General features: G+C 39.6%; 1 protein-coding gene across 15 annotated transcripts in view; it reads right to left on the bottom strand.

Moving 5' to 3' along the window:
* The window catches only part of ATE1 (arginyltransferase 1), a 161,524-nt gene that overhangs the window by 63,870 nt on the left and 71,573 nt on the right, over nucleotides 1-26,081 (bottom strand). For 9 of the 15 annotated variants that reach the window (XR_015724704.1, XM_087862639.1, XM_045803310.2 and 6 more), the window contains one exon: nucleotides 22,473-22,572. Coding sequence is in view for 12 of the 15 variants with exons in the window: in XM_087862639.1 (XP_087718765.1) it covers nucleotides 22,473-22,572 (100 nt within the window). In the remaining 3 variants the exon portion in view is untranslated. Of the gene's footprint in view, nucleotides 1-22,037; nucleotides 22,086-22,472; nucleotides 22,573-26,081 lie in introns of all 15 variants that reach the window. The other 6 variants (XR_015724703.1, XR_015724702.1, XM_087862636.1 and 3 more) reach the window with 1 other exon arrangement.

Raw genomic sequence — 26,081 nt, 5'->3', positions numbered from 1 at the left:
TCCCATGTTTCCAAAATTAAACATATAAAATAGTGACTTTCAAAAGGTGCTGTCAGAACCACGGTCTGCCCTGTGACAAAGAGTCCAGACTATGGATGGCCAGATACAGAAACTACAGAGATTAACCTGAGCAAGTCAGTTAAAGACCGTTCCAGAAACTAAAAGCAGCCCAAGCAAGTAGACAATAACAGCAGGACCCAACTCAAGTAACAGACACACCGACGTAGGCTGGGGTTTAACAGCAAGACTCCAGGATCTAGGAAGACTAGAAGAGTGAGGTAAATTAATATGGTTTTGATTTAACACTTAAATGGCAACTGTGGAAGTATCCAAGCACAAAGCCACATTCAACTACTCTCCAATCTTACTCATAGGCCAAGACTGAAGGCTTGTGAACTCTAAAGCGATACCTACTGGTTAGACCTATTTAATTACAATTGGCTTGAGTATCTTCAACTATAAATATTACAGAATAATTTATAGCAAAAGCCGCCTTATCCAAACTGAACAAGACTAGTGGTGAATTAACTGAAAATGCCCTTACAGTGTGTATATGTGAAGATGTGTACAAACATGCATACCTTCTACATTTTACTGCATGTATCACTCATTCTTTGATTTAGGACCAAGCCCTTCCTTTGAGGATGCATCCCTGTGACTTTCAGTTAGTGTTTCTTTAAAATACAGTGCAGACTGGGGTGACTGGCTCAGTCAGTTAAGCATCTGACTCTTGATTTCAGCTCAGGTCATGATCTCAGGATCATGAGATCGAGCCCTGTGTCAGGCTCAGCACAGAGCCTGCTTGTCCCTCTCCCTATGCTCCTCCCTATGCTCGTGCTCTTTCTCTCTCTCTCTCAAATAAACAAATAAAATCTTAAAAAAAAATACAGTGAGAACTTAGATACTCTGGGAAGAGTAGGGCCTTTCCAGATATGTATGCTTTTTTTTTTACCCCAAACTCTTAGTTATCTCATCCATGACTAATTTGGCAATGATTTATTATTCATCTCTGAGTCTATCTAAAGCATTCAAATTAAGTTTAATGCAAATAACTACTTTTTAAAACAACATTCACCAGTTTACTTAATATTTAATTAAATTATACCATTTCGATAACAAGTAAAATTCCTATAAAAAATGGAAGAAAATAGACATGCATGTATATATACTAAAGTGCAGTCTACCAGCCATGAACATGAGACTACCTTGGGCTTCACTGGTAAGTTTTACGAAGGGAACGGAAGGCATCAATGGATAAAATGAACACATAAATAACAGATTCAAGGCACTGGGCAGGGAGAAGCAAGCCAGAGCCAGGGCTATGAAACCAAGGCACAACCCTGACCTCTCCACACAGTTACAGTGTTCTTAGGTTCCGTGGGCTGAGGGTGACAGCTGAAGAGGTGCATCTGCAGAAGATTCAGTGACCCTACTCAGGGGTTGTAAGGAAAAACTGGAATCGTCAGGACAGAGCACTGTTGCACTCTAGATGGCCTGAGAGGAAATAAACCTAAAGAGGGAAAAAAAGAACAAAAATGGCAAAAGACAATGATCTATTTTCATACTGTTTGATGTATTCCTCATTTGTCCTGCCAGACTGTCCCCTTAAGAGAAATAAATTTTAAAAAATAACTTTTATTTGCCTTATTACAAAGAGGGCTGACATCACCGAGTTATTCCATTTTTCTTACAATCCTCCTGAGAACTTGCAAACTAAGGCTGGGAAGTACGGAAGAACAAAAGTCACCTGTAGCACTTCAACTTGAAATTAAAATAGCCACAAGAGATCAGGACTGCTGACCCCTAAAAGGTAGTACAAAACATACCAGCACCTAAATAGATCCAGGGAACGGTGGGAACGGGGAAATTAACTTACATCTTTATCAATTTATAAAAAGAACTAAAGGCAATCAAGTCCAGTGAATTCTTAATGTAAAAGTTTGAGAGAAACAGAAAAATTAGAACAGAAAATCAACTGGCTTATTCTTTCTGAAACGAAGTATTCTTTATTATATTCCTGTGTATGTTTACGAGTCTAATTTTAAGCAGCTTCTGGTATACGACATTCTTCCACTCTCCATGGAAGAAAATTTCCCAAATGAATAGACACAATATGAATGGATTCCTTACATTTAGCATGAATGTGCAGAACTAATTCTGTGATAATGTCTCAAAAGGAGATACGCAAAAAGACATTTGCCATGTATTATCTGTAACAAAAAAGTGGAATGAACCTAAGTGTACAGTGAGTAGCTCCATAAATTATGGCACATTATTATAACATTTACAGTCACTTAAAACCAGGGTAAACAAAAAATATAAGGAGAACAGGAAACTACTAGTGGGGAAAAAGGTGGAAAAGAAAATTGTATATATCATCTACTAACCACGAGGGGAAAAAAACCACATGCATATTTACTAAAGCCTAAGGAAATACAGCAAAATGTCAACAGTTATTAGCTCTGGGTGAGAGTACTGCAGGCAATTTTTATTTTTAATATTCCCTTTATTCCCTTTCCAAGAGGAATTATTTTTAAAATTAGAAAAAAAAGAAAGAAAAGAGTAAGAATAGAATGGGGGAACAACAAATAGAAGGAAGCAGGAAATAATCATTTCAAGGAAGGTGAGCTAGAACGGCACAAGCTACTCCATTCGGTCACCTTTATAATTCTCACAACCCCAGAAGTGAGAACAAATTCCAACAGTAAGGAGATCTGAAATATCTTTCCAGAAATATCTATATATTTCACTTGTGAAAGTTTAGCATGTCTGGACTTCACGCTAGTCTACAATATTAAATAAAATGCAAGGGCCCCTTCGCCCTTGGAGCTGCTAATCCAGAATATCATTCCCTTTCAGGTGGGAAGTGGGAGACACAGACGAGACACACACATACACACACACCGCCCAGTGGCCACCACTGAAACAGTGTTCAAACACACCACCAAAAATAACCAAGTCTGCACACACAAGTATATAATAACAACTATGTCACCATCCACACTGTAAGACAAACACCTGAGACTGTAAAATGAAAAAAAAATGCACGTCTTAGAGGAGCTGAGATACAGACTTACATGGCCAGTGATGACTCAGAGCGCTTTTAAAACCTACCCAAGTCTTCACATCGGAAGTTTGGTACTAGGGAAGCAGCGTAGCACAGCACAGGCACGCACGGCTTTAGCCTGTGTCTACCTTCATGCCAGTTCTCCACCATTAATAGCCGTCTGCCCTTGCGCCCTCTGGGCCCCAAGCTTCTCATCTATAAAATGGTGAAAACGATAACACCTGTGTCTGGGACTGCTGTGAATTACCTAATTATACACTTTTTTATCAAATGCACCTGGCACATAGCAAGGTTTTTTAAAGAATCACACAATATAGTCAACTTACTTTCAAGTAAAAAAAAAAATTAAAGAAATAACATGCATTATGTTATGTACATGTAAGCGTATAACCACACACATTCATGCATCTATGTGTACATGGGGGGGGGGGGCAACAGGCTAGCAGATGGAGTAAAACGTTACCAGTAAGTGAATCTGAGAGAAGGATATACAGGTATTCGTTGTATCATTTTTTAAAAGATTTTATTTATTTATGAGAGAGAGAGAAAGAGTAGAGAGAGCATGTGCCTATGCCTGTGTGTGCTTGAAAGTGAGAGGAGGGGCAGAGGGAAAAAGAATCTTAAGCAAACTCCCTGCTGAGTGTGGAGCCAACACAAGGGGCTCGATCTCACAACCCTGAGATCATGACCTGAGCAGAAATCAGGAGCTAGGGGCGCCTGGGTGGCGCAGTCGTTAAGCGTCTGCCTTCGGCTCAGGGTGTGATCCTGGCGTTCTGGGATCGAGTCCCCCATCAGGCTCCTCCACTGGGAGCCTGCTTCTTCCTCTCCCACTCCCCCTGCTTGTGTTCCCTCTCTCGCTGGCTGTCTCTCTCTGTCAAATAAATAAATAAAATCTTAAAAAAAAAAAAAGAAGAAGAAATCAGGAGCTGGATGGTCAACCGACTAAGCCACCCAGGTGCCCCTCTCTGTATCATTTTTATTCTTGTACCTTTTCTGGAAGTTAGAAAATTTTTCCAAATAAATAGCTAAATAAAAACAAATTTTACTATTTGACTATTAATTGTAATATTATGGAACTGAGCCCTTTGGTCTTACTTAGAATACTTACTACCTGAGGGCCTTGGGCCACATCTGGAAGTGGCAAAGTGTCCAAAGCAGAGCTGAATTAACAAAACTGTGCATTCACGTCATGCTCAAAAAAAAAAAAAAAAAAAAAAAAAAAAAAAAACGAAGTAAAAGTGCTTGCCAGACTCTCATCTAAGACTCACCAATTCTACTATGCTGTCTCCAACCAAGAATTTAACAAAGTCTTTAGGAATTCGTTTGATTTAATCTGAATTAAAGCAATAAAAATACTGAGCATCTCCCTAGATCCTTCTTTCTAGGATTCTATATCCAAAAATATGAAAAACTTTTATCATTCTCATGTTTTCCTTTGTGAGCCAAGAGCAAGGTAACACGGGCCTGTACTAGAATACAGAACCTTGAAAACAGAGAAGGCAGAAATTTCCCTTCCATAAGCCTAATTCCAAATTCTCAACTAAAGTATGAGACTACAGTCTACGTGACTCCACGATAATATCAGAGGCACACAAGCACCCCCAGGATGTCCTTTGTAAGTTTTCCTCAGTTCACCCAAAATAAATGGGAAGAAAATTAAAAGGTAAGAGAAAATCTATAAATGATAACAAAGAAGGGAAAAATGGATCCCCAAAAAGAAGGCCCCTATTTTTTTGAGTCTCCCCCTAGTACTTCTTATTACCTGGCTCACCAAGGCGGTCTTACAGCACTTTGAAACCTTTTCCACCTCAAAATTCAAAGAAATGCACCTGATAAGTTTGTAAATAAGATATGCATTTTTAATTTTCATTTATTTCAACTTATTTTGTTCCCTAGTGAAAACCAAAAAGAAAAACACACATTGGCTACTGTTTGATTTCCTACACCAATGCCTTCCCCCCTCCACCCACCCCCGCTTCAATCCTTCACCATAATTCAGTTTGAAAAGCAAGTTCAAAAAACTTTGCCTGGCTTAGCCACACATACAGTAAGCAGAAATACACCCTTGTAAAAATTACTGTTCAAATTAAGTCAAACTTGGTAGTTCCAGGTTAGAAAAGCAACTATTACATAGCCTAGGAAAAACTATAAACTCATTAGCGTCACCTTGGTCTCAGTTTTCATAGAGTTAGGCAGAAGAGCCCAGATGGCCCTCTGTCTCTGAGTAGTCAAGGTCCTATTATCTTTGGCAACAACAAAAATCTGTCATCATTTTGTTTTTCAAGATTCTCAGGGGAAAAAATTCTCAACCTTAGTAATCTGTTTCAGTATTTTAAAACTTCAGATAATAGAGTATTCTCTACTATCTGCTCACATTAATTTTTTATAAAGATTTTATTTATTTATTTATTTGTCAGAGAGACAGCAAGCACATACAAGCAGGGGGAGTGGCAAGTAGAGGGAGAAGCAGGCTCCCCAATGAGCAAGGAGCCCAATGCGGGACTCGATCCCAGGACCCTGGGATCGTGACCTGAGCCGAAGGCAGATGCTTAACAGACTGAGCCACCCAGGCGTCCCTGCTCACATTTTTTTTTTTTTTAAGATTTTCTTTATTTATTTGACAGAGATAGAGACAGCCAGCGAGAGAGGGAACACAAGCAGGGGGAGTGGGAGAGGAAGAAGCAGGCTCATAGCGGAGGAGCCTGACGTGGGGCTCGATCCCATAACACCGGGATCATGCCCTGAGTCGAAGGCAGACGCTTAACCGCTGTGCCACCCAGGCGCCCCTCACATTAACTTTTAAGTCAAATTTTTAAAATGTAGAATATATCTCATTAAATACTACATGGAGCCCAGGCACAAAAATGGTTAATAACTACTCATCTGAACTCCCCATCATAATCATAAGGACATCATCTCCGAAACAGGATAAAATGTTTCACTGACAGATTAAAAACTATTTCTCATGGAACATTGCATCGAAAACTGGGGATGTACTGTATGGTGACTAATATAACAAAATAAAAATTATTTAAAAATAAATAAAAAATAAATAAAAACTATTCCTGACATGGGTTTTATCTAGGTCTATTATGCAGAATAATTTACCAGCTCTTTCCCTTCTTACTCTCCATCTCAAACTTGGGTGGGCAAGTGCTTTATTTATGTGGACACACCCTCATACTGACCACAATACTGAGCACCCAAGGAAACGGCACAACTGTTGGCCTCCCTAGAGCACCTATGCTGCTGGGAGACAAGAAAAAAATTCACTCAGGTGATCCAGTAAGTGGCTGGTAATGGTGTAGGGGAACACAACATTTTAGGGAGGTACATTAGAAACTGAGGGCAGAAATATTACCCATGTGGGGTCAGGCTCCAGAGGATGGCAGGCTGTCCATGAAGAGGAGGAGATCGAGACCAGATGAAGGCCTCATGGATAACAGGTCATAATTCAAGAACTGGCAAGCAAGTCTAAAAAGAGGTTATCACATCCCCTCAGCAGCATGAGGCCCCCATCTGTGTTTTTATCTGCTATTTGCTGACTCTGCTTCTGCTCCCCCTAATGTCACTGCCCTCTCATCTTGATATCTGTTGATTCACAGATCCCTTTGAAAACCACATGAAAGAAACCCAAGGACTCTCTTCAAGATAAATGTGCACATAGACAAAAGTCTGCCTACAATTCAAACTTTATGGACCTGTGTTTATGAAGCCTTAAAGTCACTCTGAGCTTTTGTGACTGTCTCTCTGGGTGGCACTCTGTAGGACTACCCCTCCTAAGCACTGCTCCTCCCTACGGTCTCAATCCAAACTTCCTTCTAAGAGAGGATCTCATTGATTTAGTCCCCTACTGTTCAGTGGGCAAAGCTTTAATGCTGAGCCCCACATGACACTAATCCACCCAAGACTGACTACCTTTGGGTCAGTCACCCATGCCTAGTCCAATTAATAGTGATTATGATGGCAGTGTTTAATAGTCACTAAGCATGGTGACCTAAACTCAAAGGCTGCATTTCTTTGGTAAAGTCGATAGGAATAGCAAGTTCCCTCAGAAAAGGGTCTGGGCATGGCCGCCATCTGAGTGCAATGGACTTCTCTATGCAAAACAAACACAACAGAAAAAAATGGGGGAGGATAAGTGCAAACCCCCACGAGTCACAGATTAAATTTTAAATATCATATGTGTGTGTGTGTGTGTATGACTGACTAATGGTTGAAGGGATGCCAAAAAAGAACAGTAAAAGTGGCATAAGACAGACTACTGGAGTTTTACATTTATATTGCATTTTACAAGAAAGAAGGGAAATGAGCTAGCAGAAAGAATGGATGATGCATATCCCGGTGGGCAAAGGTGTGTCTAAAGGCCGATGGTGAGAAATTGGAAGAAAAGGGAACTCTTGAAGACCAAGCAAAGGAATCTGGATTTCAGAGAACTGTGTGAGACACCACAGATTTTCTAGCAAAACTGTTTTGTGCACAGTATAAATGATCCTTAAACAGTTCTGTGGTTGAAGCTGGACACAGGATGGAGGGGAGTGAGGTAGTCCACCAGCAATGGATACAGGGCTTCCTCTGCTTTTCACTGTGGTCGTTTTCAACTTACTGTTCCATATCCAAGATAATTATGCTACTCAAGGTTGTTTCCCTCTAACTAATACACAAACTCAGATAATAAGGCTTTTGAAAGTGTCCCATATGAGAATCTTACAGTTGCCTTAGTTTTACATATGAAGACCTGAGAACCAAGAGAACATCTACAGATATACTAAGAAGGAAAGAAGACCTGTGCCGTGCCATGATGGAGGCCCTGGGCGGCGGGGGACTGGTTTCATTCTAGCACCAACACCAAGGTAGACTACTCAGCAAGATGAACAGTCGATAAACACATACTACATAAGTGCTTCTCTAAAACAGCTTCGTTGTGAACACGCTAGGTTAAAGCAATGTCCCAAACCTCTATCCCAGTAAAGCTGACAGCGACTATAACCTCTCGTCTTACAACGTATATGCTAACACTGCGTTCTCTATACTAAAGAAATGAACTGAATTTAGCTGCTAGGGCACGTTCACTTGGCTATTATTAAGCTGTCAAGTTTCTTTTTATTTCTAAAAGCAAGGAACAACAGAATGATTTATAAATACTAAAGACAGACCCTACTGTGCACATCAGAACTAGAAAAAGAAAGCATCACAGTTTGGAATTTTTAACCTTATTGGTCGTTGCTACTGCTCCTTCTGAGAGACGTCCAGATTTGCTAGATACAGCTCCTTGTACAGAAACATTAAATTACCTTTAAGTTGACATGAAGGCCACCCATAAATCCCCTAAAGAAAATTTAAGACAGTCCTGGGGTCATCAATGAGTATATGGATGGCACAGGGTTAGGAATAAGGCACAAGAAACTTCTCTCTGGTGTGTCATACAGGATAGTTTGTTTTGAGACTGTTATGGTGAACCCCAAATTAATCTTTCTGGCCATTCCTTTTTGACAGCAGTCGTCAAATTACCCATGGTAACTCAGCAACTGTAAAGCCCTACAGACTTCAATGACAAGTGGATAACCATTTAAACAGGGTTTCCAAACCTTGGTACTACAGACATTTTGGGCCAGAGAATTCTTTGATGCTAGGGGTTCTTGTGTGTATTGCAGAATGTTTAGCAGCATCCTGGGCCTCTACCCGCTAGATGCCAATAGCACATGCACCCCTCCCCCACTGTCCCGTTGGGACAATCAAAAGGGTCTCTAGATATGGGGCAAGGGGTGGGGCAAAACTGCTTGATAGAGGACCACTGTTTAAGGGCAAGTGGGAAGGGGAACTCAGAGTAGGAAGCCCTTCATCGCCCCACTATAGCTAATGTTAGATCATGAAACAAATTCATGTTAAAAATAGTGTTTAGACTGTAAATTTACATAACACAATTACCAAGACTAGAAAAAACTATACTGTTATTTCAAGGGCTTTACATATAATGAACTTCTTCTCAATTAGATACATCTCTAAATCAACCTGTTTAAAAATAAACCTTTTAATACAAATATAAACCTTTTAATTCAAATATAAACCATGTATATTATTATACGGGGCTATCATTTCAGAATTACAAATGTTATAAGTTATTTGCAATGCTTTTTCAATTTGTAGAAATATGCAGCACAAGAGTATCTTCACTGTTTATCTGACAGTTCAAACATAACTTTCTCATTACTTAAAACAATCTTTTAATAAACTTACCTTTAATTAATATTGTTGAAATCATAAAAAGATCTATCTTGTAGACATACCAAATGATACCACTTATAGATATGTACTTTCCCTCAAACAAATAATCAAATTAGTCATTATTCTCATATTACCATCCATCCATTCGTCCAAAGATTTACAGAATATTTACTATAAATCAGGGACTGCTGCTAAAATTAAATGATAAATGAACTCAAACTCTACCTCTTGAGAAGCTTAGAGTCTAAAGAAGCAAACAGATGGGAAAACATGTATTTATAATACAATGCAGTCAGGCAAGGTTTCAGAGTAGGAGCAAACCTTAGCTGAATTTTGCAAGGCAAAGAGGAATAAAGAGAGGATATCGCTGTTTTAATATGTTGGCATAGAGAAGGTCTTTTATTTATTTTTAAGGTTTACTTATTTATTTGAGAGAGAGAGAGCGAGCACGCCTGAGCCAACTAAGAGCTGGATGCTCAAGCAACCGAGCCACCTGGGCGCCCTGAGAAGGTCTTTTAAAAGTATTTTACAGAAGCCAGGAGCCACAGAGGAAAAGGATGAGTAAATTGGGTGACATAAAAAATGTTAACTTCTGTATAATTAAATAAATGTATATACAATAAACAATGATATCAGGCAAATGACAAAATGGGATGTGACTGACAAATGGTAAATGTTTGCTATTACAAGTATTAGTACACAAAGAGCTTTTCATTGTGTTTTAATCACTCTTGTACCTGAATTTTCACAAAACATAACATCCTGTTTCAGTGAAGAGATTCTCTGCATCTCTGCACCTTTTGTTTTTGAAGTTATTTGGAAGAAATGTCCAAGAGCAAGTGACTTATTTGCACACCCTTCAGTACTGAGATCAAGAACAGGTGGCCAGTATCATTCTATAGGGAGAAACCTAAAGTTAAATGAGGTATTTCTAATTTAATGGAATCAAGGCGAAGTCTGAAAAAGGGAAAGCGGAGACGTTTTATTACAATAGCAATATAACAACACAGAGATCATTTAATAGAGATACTTATTAAACTGGTTATGTGCAGGCAGTGCCCTTAAGAAAACTAAAAGTACCCATCTGGGAAAAACTTCAGTCTTGACCCTTAGCACAATCATACACCAAACATTTCAGATCAATTACTGAAGTGTGAAAGGTAAAACTATAAAATTCTCAGAAGAAGATAAAACACTGCCATGGACAGAGGGTAGGCAAAATTTTTTTGAACAAGACACAAAAGCCCTAAAGATAAACAGGACTACATTAAAATTAAGAATTTCTCCTCATTACGAGATACCATTAAGAGAATAAAAAGGCCAGCAATGAGTGGAGGAAGTTACCTGTAAAACACATATGCAACAAAGGATTCCTACCCAGAATGCTGGGAGGACTTCTACAAATAAGAGTCAGACAACCCAACAGATAAACGGGCAAAAGACGTGAACAGACACTTTACAAACGACCAGCAGACATATGACAAGGCATTCAATTTTCTCAGTCATTCATCAAAATGCAAATTAAAACCACAATGCTCCCCCCACCCCCCAACATTACACTATCAGGATGGGAGGCACCCGGGACTCTCACCATACTGTGAGAGTGTAAATTGGTACAGTCACTTAAGTTATGGGCAGTATGAACTAAACCCATGATCTAGCAATTCCATACCTAGATCTATGCCCATCAGAAACACATATGTTCACCAAAAGACATGTGAACAATGCTCACAGTTGCACTACATTAGCCCAAACCCAGAAATAGTTCATCTCCAGGAGAACGGGCATACAAGCAATGAGAATAAACCACCAATTGTTACACACACCACATGAATAAATCTCACAAATATATTGCAGAACGGGGAACAAGTCAGTCACAAAATAAAATACACTGAGTGATTCCATTTATGTAAAGCATAAAAACAGGCAAGATGAGTCTACTGTGATTATCTTTGGGGTTGGATAATAATTAGTGGGGGCATGAAAGAGGTTTGTGTGGGGCTGGAATATTCTGTTTCTTTTTTTTTTTTTTTTAAAGATTTTATTTATTCATTCGACAGAGATAGAGACAGCCAGCGAGAGAGGGAACACAAGCAGGGGGAGTGGGAGAGGAAGAAGCAGGCTCATAGCGGAGGAGCCTGATGTGGGGCTCGATCCCAGAACACCAGGATCACGCCCTGAGCCGAAGGCAGACGCTTAACCACTGCGCCACCCAGGCGCCCTGGAATATTCTGTTTCTTGATCTTGGTGCTGGTTGCACAGGTGGAATCACTATGAAAATTTATCAAGCTGTACAATTAAGAATGGAGCATTTTTCGGTATACACATCATGTTTCAGTAACCAGTTTAAAAAAAAAAACAAAACACTACAGCTGGGTAGCAGAGACAATTCCTGGAAAATATAAACTGGACCACTGAGATAGGCCTGACTACATTTTTTCTAAGCCCGGTGTTCCGGTTAGAGACCTGTGAAGAAGTCAGTTCCCTGCACGCTTCTCATGTACTGCTTTCCTTACTCAGACAGATGTCCGCCTTCTACAGGCAATGCACGTCAATAAACTCACTGAGCACGTTCTGTGTGCTAATTAATGTGCCGGGCACCGAGGACAGCGACACATCAGCCGTGGTTTGCTCACGGACCTGACAAGCAGGAACCATGTCTGACATATCCCTCTTGCTTCGGCATCTAGCATGATGTTCTACACAAAGGAGGCTCTCCGTAAACACTGACTCACGTATACCTACGAGCAAATGGAGCACAAGCACAGCTACAGATAACACACTTAGAAATGCCAAGAGTTCACAGGATCAGAAAGGCAGCCGCCAGCTTCGCTCAGCACACGGGGCATGGAGCTGGTGGGGGCAGCAGTGGGCAAATACAGTGAATGGCCGGAGCATGGTCTGGAAAGGAAGCTCCAGCTGGCCCAGGCAGGGCTAACTGCAAGAACTTTCAGAGGTAGGGGACACGGAGGAAGGGAAGCTGGACAGCACGGGAAGCAGCGCCTAACAGGGAATGGGGCTGTGTGAAGGAGAAAAGCAAACTTGCTTCTTCAGTAGGTCAGGACAGAGCTCAGGTGGGGGGAAGTACTTTCCAAAAGCTCCAAGGATGACTGCTGGTTTTCAAAGGTTAGGGATCATGCACGATACCAGGCTTCCTATTTCACTGTGGGCAGCCAGATTGGGAAAAGGCACATGATTAAATATACTTTTATTCCCCAGTTAACATTTACCTTTAAGTAATATGCAAGTATTTCAGAATTCTCCAAAGTTAAAAGTTATATGCAGCTCATCATAAATCTAAGAAACCAAGCCACTTATATGAATTTCAATTCCAAACTCTCCCTTATGTTACTAAAATCAAAATGTGAGGAGCACCTGGCTGGCCCAGTCGGTAGAGCATGTGACTCTTGGTCTCGGGGTCATAAGTCCGAGCCCCACGTTGGGTGCAGAGTTTATTTAAAAAGATAAATAAAATCTTTTTAAAAATGTGAGTTAATTCAAACTCTGGGCAAGTTAAGCATATTGAGCTTCAATTTTTTCATTTGTAATGAGAAGCTTAAAACACACGGCCCTTAAGGAATTGCCTTTTGACTCTGATGCAGCAAATTTTCACATGTGCCAATTTTAGAAACAAGAATTTGTGATGAGCATGTGAATTCTTTTACCTCCCACTGCCTGTAGGAGGCATCAAAAATCCCTTACTAAAATTATTCTGTGGTCATTTTTTCTACTGACTCTGTCTAATTCATCAGACATTTAACACCCCGAACAATAGATGCTGAATCACAAACTCCAGAGCTGTGTTCTGTGCTGTGGGTAACCGATGAGATCACCTGTATTTCTTTCCAACAGTAGTGAAGTCGCTACTGCGCGCACCCAAATGCATCACCCGGGCTGCAATACCGTAGTAAAATAACATTTGCTAATTTGTCTGGTCAGGAAACTTTGAAAAGCGTGGGAACTTGGGGGTTTCAACCGCTCGTGATTTTGCAGAGGCAGCTTTGTAAATAAACCCCAATTTTTTCCTATCGGTGATTTTGTAACAGTAATGCCAACTGCCTTCTTTTAGGCAAACTCCTGCAGAATTCCAGAGGTGCTGTTTGACCACAATCAAGCTGAGGCACTGACTTGAGGAATGATTAATCACAGATGAATTAGCTTTTTGTTTCTTTTCTGACATTTCCGAACCCTTTCTGATGTTTCAACTATCTGATGTCTGGCCATGTCATGCTACCAAAGCAGACTGCCTGAAATCACTGTTTACTTTGGCCTGCATACAAGTCTGGATAACGATTTAGTCAAAACACCTCTTGCAGATCACAGAATGGCCTTACAGCAGCACTCTGAGAGACAGCATGGAGAGGAAATTTCTAAAATTATCCCTAACATTTCTATATATTCCAATTTTTTACTTTCAAAGGAAATCAAAGAGTTTGGAATTGTATGGAAAGGGGTCAAAACAGAGAATATGAACTAAGCTATACATGTAAATATTAAATATTTTGGAAACACAGGAAAATTCATTTAAAAAATATTTAGAAAACAAACCAAACTGATTTAAACCAACAGCTTGATTTTTAAAAGTGTATATAATAATACTGTGTGTATACATACATATAAATTATATAGCATATATAAAACCTATATAATGCATATATAAAATAAATAAACATAAAGCAACAGCTCAGTTTCCAAGAAATACTGGTTGTGAGGCCAAATCAAGAGAAAACCTGTTCAGGGGTTCACCCCCTGCAGTGCCACGTGCTCCAGGAAGCGACTCCTCCCCTCACAAACCAGAGTTGCACAAGGTCAGTCCCAGCCCCCTTGCCAGAGACTGGCTCAGACACACACAAGAGGCACAACTCTGACAAGTAAAATGAGTGAAGTGGGCTGGGAGGCTTTTTGGTAAGTTTTCCCTTAATCTTAAAAGAGATACAGACAACCTCACACACATCGAGATAGCTATTGTCAAACAAAACCAAAAAATAAAGTGTGCCTGAGAATGCAGAGAAATTAGAATCTGTGTGCAGAGCCTCTGTGGAAAACAGGAGGGTGGGTCTTCAAAAAATTAAACATAATATTACCATATATCCAGCAATTCCACTTCTGGGAATATACATAAAAGAACTGAAAGCAGAAACTTGAACAAATATTTGTACACCCATGTTCGTAGCCAAAAGGTGGAAGCAGCCCAAGAGCCCGTTAGCAGGAGAATGCATAAACAAAATGTTTATACGTAATATGGAATATTATTTGCCTTAAAAAGGAATGAAATTCTTACACTTGCTACAACATGGATGAACCTTGAGGCCATCATGCTAAGTTAAATAAGCCAGTCACAACAAGATAGATACTGCATGACTCCAGTTATATGAGGGGCCTACCAGAGTCAAATTCAGAAACACAAGTAGAATGGTGGTTGCCGGGGGCTGGCGGGAGGGAGCGTGGGGAGCTACTGTGTAATGGACACAGAGTGTAAGTTTTGCAAGAGGAAAAGAGTTCTGGAGGTAGATGGTGGTGATGGCTGCACAGCCATGTGGACGTACTTAATACCTCTGACCCGTACACTTCAAACAGTTAAGATGGTACATTTTGTTATGTATACTTTACCACAATTAAAAATATTTGTTAAAAAAAGAAAGAGAGGGGTGCCTGAGTGGCTCAGTCAGTTAAGCGTCTTGACTCTTGATATCAGCTCAGGTCTTAATCTCAGGGTAAGGAGTTCAAGCCCCATGATGGGCTCCACGCTGGGCATGGAGCCTACTTTAAAAAAAAGAGAGAGAGAGACACACACACAGGAGAGGACATTACTCTTTTCCGACTCTAGCTACGGCTAATGGCCCGTGATACCCAGATGGGCAGCAGCCACCTTGGAACTATGAGAGAAGCAGACCTAGAAGATGAGCATCACTGAGCATGGCAGAGAGCTGCACTGTCCCCTCCCACTTTAAGTAGGGTAACTCTTCCAGGAAGAAACAGTTCTAGGTTGAAAATACAATTTCTATTCATGTCAGCCAGCTCCTGAGCCCCCAAACCGGTACTGATTTATGTTAAAACTGTATCGAGTCCCAATAACACGGCCACGATATATATATATAATATATATATATAACATAACCTTATTATAAAGTTAATGCGAACAATGATAACACAACATAGCAAGCCCATTTCCTTTCATTAATGACTATTTTCCAGCTCTCATTAATTCTTTTGTAACTATCCTGTGCCTTACATCTAAGACTATAGGTGCAAACAAAACACATCTTACTAAGGGATGTTTATGTAAATCAACCTTTACACGCGCACGTGCACACACGCACACAAGCAAAATCAAAAAGAACTCAATAAAAATGCATTTGAAGGAATACGACGCACAAAAATGTAACTGTTGTAAACTAGCAAACCACAGAGGAGAACGTATGGTGACATGTGCCATCTACGTAACGATGAAGATGACCCCACGGTGATTTTCGTCTTGCCGCGCTCATCATTATCATTAGCAAGACAAGCAAAATCAAAATTTACCATGGTGTTACAAAATGCCTTGTAGGCTCCTGTCAGGATAGTAAATGAAATGCCTTACAAAGATGAATTTCCATAAGCCAATTCGGCACATCCCTAGGTACGACCGCATATGGAAATTCAGTGACTTTGCCAAAACTCTCTCACACTGAGCCATCAGAAACTTCTCAGCTCACTTCAGCTCACTTCAGGCTCAATTCTGAGTCTGCACAGCTCCACAGAGAATGACTTCTCTCTGCATGGACATCTGCATCTCTATCTAGTGATCTCGATCCCACACCATGTGTGTTAGTCATCTCTTGCTGAATAACAAACCGCTCCAAACCTTAGTGGCTGAAAACCTCAGTAACTTATTATTGCTCAGGATTCTGTGAGTTGGCTACAGCTCGGTTACGTGCGTCTTCTGACGGTATCTCCTAGGTTCAATCAGGCAGCCGTGTTCATTCAGCAAGCTCGGCTGGAGCTGAAACATCCGGGACGGTCTCAGGCCTCCCAGATGGCATCTCTCGCCAGCAGTAGTTGGCCCTCTTACATGACGATGGCTGGCTCCGAAGACAGAGGAAGGGCAAGCTGCCAGTCCTGTTAAGGTCTGGGCCTGAAGCCCCACAGAGTTCTTTCCATGGTATCCTGTTAGTTAGTGCAAGTCAGAAGGCCAGTCCAATCAGGGCAAGGAAAACAGAATCTACCTGTGATGGAGGGAGCAGCATGCACATACAGGGTGAGAGGAACTGACAAACACACAGCCTTGGAAACCACCTACCGTGCCATGGTCCTCCCTACATGGAAAGATAAACTCGTCATTTCAGCATGCCCCCATTAAAACTCATGACTAAATAAAAAGAGAACAGGTAAAGCCAGCTCTTTTGTGTATCTTAGACCTGCTGTTAAATACTTTCATTTGCTCTACTTCATATAATAAGTGTGTTATATGGTGAAGGCTGTAACTTAATATGTCTAAATCTACACAAGAGAATCCAAATGAAACATTACTCTAGTTTCAGGTACAGTTACATATCACTGGGTGCCACTGGGCAATTATTATCTACATGCCCCCTAAACCATAACCTCCATCAGGGCAGAGCCCACATCTGTACTGTTTATAGCTATATTCCCAGTGGCTAGAGTGTACCAGGTACCTAAGACACTGCTGCTTCTCAATTATTAAAAATATTCCTATTTTAAGATATATTCCTTTTTTCTTTAATACCAGCTAGAAATACACAGATTTTTCCATGTATATTTTAGAGTGTGGCAAAAATACGCCATTACTAATGCTTTTAAACACTTAGTAATGCTTCAAGAAAGAAGAGACACTTTTAACTATTACTGTAGTTATATGCTAAATTTATCTTCACTGAATCTTGAAAATGAGAGATTTTACAATACTGTGCAATTCATTTTCTGTGAATTACCTTTTGTTGGTATCTAGTTCTGGACCTTCAAATTGCAATGAGAAATATTCATGCTTGAAACAACATCTACCTTACAATTTTGAACAGCACATTCCTGATTGAGAATTTGCACCTATATAAGCAGTTGTGCTGTTCCTCCAAAACTGAGGGTTCTCATTTGCTGAAAATATAATAAAATATCCTTAGATGAAATGAAAACATCTATAAATGGAACAAAATAGTCATTTTATTCTGCCCACAAACATCTGAGCTCAGCCTTTTTCTGCCCTGAATGGACAAGGCCAAAACCAACAGGCACCCTGCGGCACAACACGGGAATTATTCCAGAGAGGTTCACCTTTTTGCAGCACCAGCCCCAATAGAGTTCAGTGCCACTTTCCTCCAAACAAAAGACAAAAGTGTCCACAATTCTGTAAATTTGCATAAAGGGAGGCAGTATTGGTATACACTAGCATAAGCCTCTGCTTTTCCCCAGCATGTGAACTAAGAAGTATGGCTAATCGCACAAGCAGGCTGCTTAGAAATTTAGGTGCCATTTATCAGCATATAAACACAGAACTTTGACAGGTCTCAACAAAAGCACAGATAATGATTTTGTGCATGCTACCCAACTGGGTAGGTTCTATCCTACTAATCAATGCAAGAAGATTCTATACTCAAATTGAGATCAAAACACAATATATCTCAGGGCGTTTGGCTGGCTGTTGGTAGAGCAAACAACTCTTGATCTCAGGGTCATGAGTTCAAGCCCCACATTGGGCACAGAGCTTATTTAAAAAAAAAAAAACCCACCCCACAATATATCTCATTTTTACATCATTCCCATTTTACAGTTGTAAAACCAAGACCAGATATAGTTAAGCAACGTCTCCAAACCGTTACACACTCCTGTACCACCACCTCCCTTTGAAACCAGAGTACTTATCAGTATTCCATGATATTCAGTCCTACTTCCTTCTGACTACCTGTGTGTCTTACTAAGTTCTAACCTATTTGCAAAGCAGATGCTGTCCTGGTCACACTCAGCAAATAGTTGTTAAACACAACAGGCAGTTTCTTGACCCTCAGCACTAGTAGTTCTTCTCATTAATTCAACAAATGTCTATTAAAAATTAAACATCTATTGTGTGGCAGGCACACTTTTAGCTGCTTGGCATACATGAGGAGGATAAACATCAAGAGTCTCACAAGCGTACACACAGGAGATAGACTTGAACTTTGAGAAGAAACATAGAATGCTAAGGTGGATGGGTGGTCAACGCTAGTCTTAGTGTCCGGTATAGACTACTGGAGCAAGTGACGGCTAGGCTGAGAAATGATGGAGGAGGAGTTTGCAAGCATGGAGAACGGGTAGAGGGAGAGAGAAAAACGAGAGATTAGTAAGGGTAAAGGCCCTTGGGTGGGAAAACCCAGCTGAATGGCTGGTCAGCCTTCAATGTTCCGGACCCAGATAACAAAGCATAGATATGAGCTTCTTCGATATGAGTGATTCTGAATTTAATACACAGAAAATAGCCAACTTTAAAATGAGAAATAATCATCTTTCCAGTTCATTATTATGCTCTCAGATGTGAAAAATTAATCAGGTGTGGTGGTTCTCAAGCTTGACTTCAATTAGAATCTTCTGAGCGTTAAAAAAAAAAAAAAAAAAAAAAGACACCCATGGTTTGAACCCCGCCCCCCCCCAGCCAATGAATCAAAATCTCAGAAGGTAAGGGCCCATGTATTGGTATTTTTTAAAAGTTCCTCAGGTCATCCTAAAGTATGGCCAAATGGGGCGCCTGGGTGGCACAGCGGTTAAGCGTCTGCCTTCGGCTCAGGGCATGATTCCAGCGTTATGGCATCGAGCCCCACATCAGGCTCTTACACTATGAGCCTGCTTCTTCCTCTCCCACTCCCCCTGCTTGTGTTCCCTCTCTCGCTGGCTATCTCTATCTCTGTCGAATAAATAAATAAATTCTTAAAAAAAAAAAAAAAAAAAAAAGAAGTATGGCCAAATGGCTAACAGCAGCAACTCAAAAGGAAAGGAGCACTAGCTGTCCTCTGGTCTCATCCTGAAATGACCCCCTCATCTTCCCACTGGCTGACTTCCTGTCAATCAAATCTCAGTCTAACATTATGCCCTGAAAGGCTCTCCCTGACCTCACTCTAAAGGAGCCACACCTAGTAAGTATTTACCACATCACACAGTGCTTATCCCTATCTGATTATTTTGTCTTCTTTATTAACTTGTTGTAGGCCCTTGAGACTAGGGATCTTGCCTGTGTTGTTCATTGCTGCATTTCCAGTAGGAGCTCAGTAAGTATTACTTGGATGAAGGGAAAAAAGGACAGGTAGGCGTGGAAGTATCTCTCATGCAAATGGAATTTAAAAAATAATATCCTGAAGCTACAATTCTGACAAATTTCAGTTGGGTATGATTAAGCCAGACTGAATGAACAGTATGGAGAGCATTTTTTAATTCTTAACTACAAACTAGATATGAGCCTGACTTCTATTTCCAAGCAGAGCTCAACCTAGGAAGGACACTGAAGAACCTACACCATTTGGTTTGGACTGGAGTCAACAAAGGTGGAATATAAAGTCTTCATACAGAGGGAGGGGTGATGAAAATACGGTCAACATTTCCATGAATAACAACAACTAAAAAGAAATAGGTTAAAATATGGAGCAATTAAGATTTTAGCTTAGGCATAAGGAAAAATTGAGGGAAAAATCCTGTGACACTGGAGTAGCCATTACAGATGGGAAGTAAGAGTGAAATTTCTCCAACTCCCTAAGATTGGCATAAAAATACTTCTGTTTAGCAGGGGTCAGGCACACAGAGGAAGAGGAATATATAGGGTGGCCAGCGTTTTCTTTTGAGTGTTATTATTGTACTACAATACCTAGAACAGACCTGAACTTATTTAGATCTGGCACCACAAAAATGAGCTAGGAGGACAGAACACTAGTAAAAAAACAGTACCAAATAAGTATTTTTGGGAAAACAGAAATATATTCATGCTTTTCTTTCCACAGAGAAAATATGTTTAGACCTATCAACTAAATTAATAATTCAGGCATAAAGAAAATATCTGAAGGATTAAAACCACAAGTTACCTAAAATGTACACTCAAATACTGGACTGAATTCCAGCAGGATACCTCGACCAGAAGACCTGGGCTGCTGTCAGCGTAAAACCAGCAAGGTATTGTGTATCACCCTTCTTTCAAAGCCAGTTCTGCTTCTAGGAGCCACAGTTTCTAAGAATGGAAGTGTCTCTTCCCCAGACATTCAGCACTTAACCTCGACACTCTGCAGCCACTTTTGTTCATTCCCACCTTTAGATAATCACCAAGTTTTGTGGATTATTCGTTTGTACAGGGAAAAAAAAAAAAAAGAGGGAGGGGAAATTTATGGATTAAAAAGAGTTACAAGACACACCAACCAATGTACGGACTTTGTGTGGGTTCTAAGTCAAACAAACTGTAAAAAATATTATGAGACAATCAGAAAATATATGCACTGACTGGAGATATAGGAGGATATTTAGAAATACTGCTAATGCTTTTGAGGTGTGATAATGAGACTATGATTATGTTTTCAAAATGCTCTTCTCTTTTTGAAATACACATAAAAACATGTACAAATGAAACGATATTCTGGATTTGTTCCAAAATAATTCAAAAGATGATGGAGGCAGGAATGGGGGTGAAAGAACAGATGAAATATGAGGTACTGAGAAGTGCTGAATCTGAGTAATGGGTACAAAGGGGTCTGATTACACTTTTTTTTTTTTAAAGATTTTATTTATTTATTTGACAGAGAGAGAGACAGCCAGTGAGAGAGGGAACACAAGCAGGGGAGTGTGGGAGGGAGAAGCAGGCTTCCCGCTGAGCAGGGACCCTGATGCGGGGCTCGATCCCAGGACCCTGGGATCATGACCTGAGCCGAAGGCAGACGCTTAACGGCTAAGCCACCCAGGCGCCCCTCGATTACACTTTTCAATTCAGTTTATGTTTTTAAAATACCCACAACTTTAAAAAATGATAATTTATACATATGAATATGTTTTCTGATTTCCACATGCCATGTTCTTGGCTATGAAACCTTCAATGACTCCCAAATGCTTAAATACCTCAGACCAGCTTTCAAGTCCTTCAGTCCTTGGGTTACCCTTTTTTTCTATTAGTATGTCATGGGCAAGGTCACAGGCAAATCCTTACTTGTCTGCTCCTTCTCTTTGACCTGTGCTTCCCCATCTGCCTACTCAACATCAGGCCAGTTAACCAAACCACTGTCCTGATTGGTTTTCATGTAAAATACCCAATCACCTAGATTACAAGTTTTAAGAGGAAGATTCACGTTTACACCTTTTTGCCCCTTCAGAGCTTAAAGCAGTGCTCTAAGTACAGCGAAGGTAGGCGGGACCCAGGGAAGCTGCTCCTTCGCACTGCTCTCTACCTGCCGGAGTTTTTACACACAGTGGGCTGCTGATCCTCAGAAAACAGCAAAGAGTTTAATTAAAGAGAGTCATAAAAGGTAAAACTTTCTTAAAGGGAAATTCTGATATATAGTTAAATCTCACAATAGTTCTATGAATTACAAAGTCAGAGCAGTAAAGGCTGTGGTGCTCGCTATAGAAAGCTTCATTTCTGAGGCAGCAAAGTGATTTCCTTAATTAACCCATTCGTCACCCCTTCAAAGCCCAAGTCCTATATGCCCTGAGACAAAAATCATATTAAAGATTCATTTTTCTATGAAGAAAATCTTACAAACATTTGCACAATTATTATTTTTTTTATTATTGAAAATACCTCACTGCTTACATTAGCTCCAGTTTTTCTGGACTGTGACTGGGTCCAAAGGAAACAAAGCTAAAATGGGAGGGAGGGAGAAAAAAATGGAGGATGGGGGAAGGGTTAGGATGCACCCAGACAAGGTAGATTCCTAGTGGGTGTACTGTGCTACCCCAAGTAAGCAGGGCCCTCACTGAATGTTCTAGAATAGCAGGGATTTCTATATATTTAGTTAATTTCTACAGAATAACCTGTACTAAGCAAACAGTAAGTGCCTATGTGTCCAGCACTGTTTTAGGCAATGAACAAGCCAGATCCCATGAAAAGTTTAAAACACATTTAAAAATAATTCACTCTATACATTGTAAATATACAAGCGAGTTAAACTAATATGATGAGAAACCATGAAAGCACTAATGTCCATGAGCTCCCTCTGGAGCAAATACGCATAAAAATCAGCTTTACCTTGTATTTCATCTTGGGACATGAATGAATGTAGAAACCCATATAATAATAGCTGAGTTGAGATGTTTTCTGATGAAGTTGCCTAGTAAAACCAATTTCTCTGCCAAAAGAAGAATAAAGATGAAGGTACAGTTAAATACAGTTCCAATACTCAAAGTATATGTAATTTGATGTAAAATATCTGATAAAATCTGAAAATCTAACATTAAGCTATTAAGAAACTCCAAGTGTTGAAAGCAAAACATTTTAAAAATACTTCAAGAATCTATGGAACATAAGAACTAGGAAGATCGGTAGGGTAAGAAAGGGATAAAGAAAGGGGGGTAAATCAGAAGGGGGAGTGAAGTATGGGAGACTATGGACTCTGAGAAACAAACTGAGGGCTTCGGGGTTGGGTGGGATAGATTGGTGATGGGTAGTAAGGAGGGCACATATTGCATGGTGCACTGGGTGTTATACGCAACTAATGAATCATCGAACCTTGCATCAGAAACCAGGGATGTACTGTATGGTGACTAACATAATATAATAAAAAAACATTAAAAATAAAATAAAAATACTTAAAGAGAGCTTTTACTAAAAAGACATAAACAATTATGAGTTCTTTTGAGCAAATGCATCTAAGTTCACATTTTACACTTTATTGAGCCTATTAGTTGATCTAAAATTCAAACAGCATAAAAATAAAGAGATGTATTTAATACATTACTCATTATCCCCAGAGTTCCCAGAAAACTGGGTTTATCAAGTGAAAAACAGTGCAGCAAGTTTTATAAAACTCAACAACCAACACATTTCAGGAAGAATGACTATTATTAACTATTATTATGACCATTTACATGCAAACACTTGCAACTGCATATGATGTATAACTCCTTCCTAGATCTAGATGCTACTCTAATATTTATTCTCCCTACAACTGAAGAGTGGAAAAAAACTATGCTATCTCACCACTTTTTTCTCTATTTGTTGGCATAGGCGAGGATTAACTGAACAAAGACACTGTCAGCAATGCCCATGCTTGAAGTGGTTTTAATTTGCATCCGGATAAATCTGGGCACAGAACTTCATCCTACTTGCCCAAATGAATGACTGCTTGTATTTGAGAGTTTTAAGGAAACTTTAGTACATTTCTAAGTAGGAGAAAAGTTGTTTGTTTAGTTTTTATGTTTGTTTCTTGAAGGCTTTTTTTCTTTCTTTCTAACTTTCTTTTTCTTTCCTTATTTCTGATGAATGCTTGAAATTCAAGGAGAAATTTTTTAATTGAACAGTCTGTGCACTTTGCAAGTTCAAATTTAAATCACTGAGAGTTGTGACCCTACAAATTCATCTATAAAGTAACCGTATTTCTAAATCCAAGCAGACTGAACATTATTAGCCTATAACAGAAAAAATCCCACTATTCCTAGAACTAATCCACTTTCAAGGTTCGAAGTGACGAAAAACGCATTATACAACCAATGCGGGACCACCCAGTGCTGACAACGGCACTCCTTGTCTTGGTCCTACATCGCCCCTCTGCTCCCCCAGTTGTTGAGGCCCAAATCTAGAGCCATTCTTAATTGTCCTTCTCCTCTCACTCCCATGTCCAATCCATCAACAGGTCCAGCTGGCCCCATCTCCAAAATATACCCTGAATCTGACCACTTCTCACTACCTCCACCTCTGCTATTCTGGCCCAAACCAGCATAGTGGCTCCGCTGGATGACTGCCACAGCTTCTTGACGGGCTTTCCAGTTTCCAGTCGTGCCCCTCCACAAATCCCACAGAATGGTCTAAGTCGTTTTTTTACAATATTAATCAGATCAGTAACCTCCCCGAACCCTTTGCCTTTGAATTGGGTTGGTATCACACTTAGATAAAATCGAACCTCCTTACCATGACCTATCAAGTGCAGCTCCATTGGTCCCTCCTCACCAGCGCCTCCTGCATCTCTGCATTTCCTGCCTAACCCCTGTCTACATGCTACCCTGTATCCTAGCCCGCAGGACCTCTCTATTCCCACCACCTCAGATGTTGTCCTTAGATTTTTACACAGTTGGGTCCTTTCTTTTTTCTTGGTTCCTCAAATGTCACCTGTTCAGAGAGGTCTTTCCTGGCTGCCCTATACAAAAAGGACCTCATGCCTACCACTGTGATTTTATTTTTATCATAGTACAATGGAGTATTTAAAATTATGTTGTTCTTCTAATTTACGGTCTGCTTTGACAAACCTGGAAACCCTTATTCATTATTCATTGACACATTCAATCTGTGTGTCCAGGACATATAGATTCTTCTCAAATAAACATCTGTTAAACAAATTAATTCATTTCTAAAATTCATCTTGCTAATAAAACATAAATAAATGCCATGCTCATGATCCCTAATTCTAACATTTTTTTAAACCTACAGATTAGGTTATATAAAAATCTATACTGCTTACAGATTAAAATATAAAAAATTTATTCATTGTACAATTGCTTAAGAAATTAAAGAAATGGAGGGAAACTAGCTAAACAGATTGACTGAGTTACACTATAATCAATAATAGAACTGGTAATTTATAGCCTATTCTCCCCAATTTTGCTTCGAAGTGTCAATCTCCTGGCTGCCTTTCCTCTTCTAGAAAAATCAGCAACTCGTATTCTCAAGAACAGTAAAAGGAAGTGACAAGAATATAATGCAGTGGCAATTTCCTTGCTATCAACTGGCAACAACTTTCATGCTCCCAGGCTCCTCTGCTTCTTCTTCAAACCTCTCCAGCTCTAGAATTTCAAGAAATATACCAAGTAATAAATAGAATTCTTTATAATTTTGCTGGGAATTGATTATTTACTATCTCAAATGCAGCAGGATTTCAATATCCCTTAGTTTACTGAGACATGAAATGATATGTTATTTATAGGCTGGAATTCACTATGTGGGAATAAATATTCTTGATATTTATCTGAGAAGTCTAAACAAATCCATAGCTACATATTGTAAAGTGAGAGATAAATAAAACAAGAAGGAAAATGGCAATAATTTCAAAGTGTTGGCTGATTTTAGTCCAAAGAAAAAGTAGCTTTTCTGAAATAAATATACACTTCTAAAGTTACAAAATGTAAATGCTTTAAATTATCAGTTCCAATTTCATTGATATCATAAGTGTCAAGAATATTCTTAACTAGTTTATGTACAAATGCAATTAACTACATAAGAAAAATAAAAGATTATTACAGAAATCAGTTGTAAACACTATAATTGTGAATCTGCTATAACTTGGCATTAAGAGACAGGTCAGGTTGAAAATACTGAGATGGAGCATTTTTCTTTATATTACGGACCACTGAAACACACAAAATCAATTATGGACCAGATTTTTTACAAAAATCAAATGGTGATTAAAGAAAAATACCAACTCTTCCACTTTTATAATTCAGAAAAAAGCACACACACAACAAATAAATAATCTCAAAGTATATCTTCCCATGATGTGAGAATGTGACCACTGAACACAGAGACTAGGAAAAGAGAAACAACGACACCATGAGAAAGAGAGAGAGAGACTCAGGCTCCCAGACAAGCAACGGAAAAATAATTTTCAATCCTCCTTCCCTTCTCTACCACATATATACGCAGAAAAGA

The sequence above is a fragment of the Ursus americanus genome, chromosome 6 (assembly GCF_024610735.1).
Source record: "Ursus americanus isolate L20-20 chromosome 6, mUrsAme1.1.p, whole genome shotgun sequence".
NCBI lineage: Eukaryota > Metazoa > Chordata > Mammalia > Carnivora > Ursidae > Ursus > Ursus americanus.
Note: the sequence above shows the minus strand (reverse complement) of the source record. Positions and strands in the feature narration are given on the sequence as shown.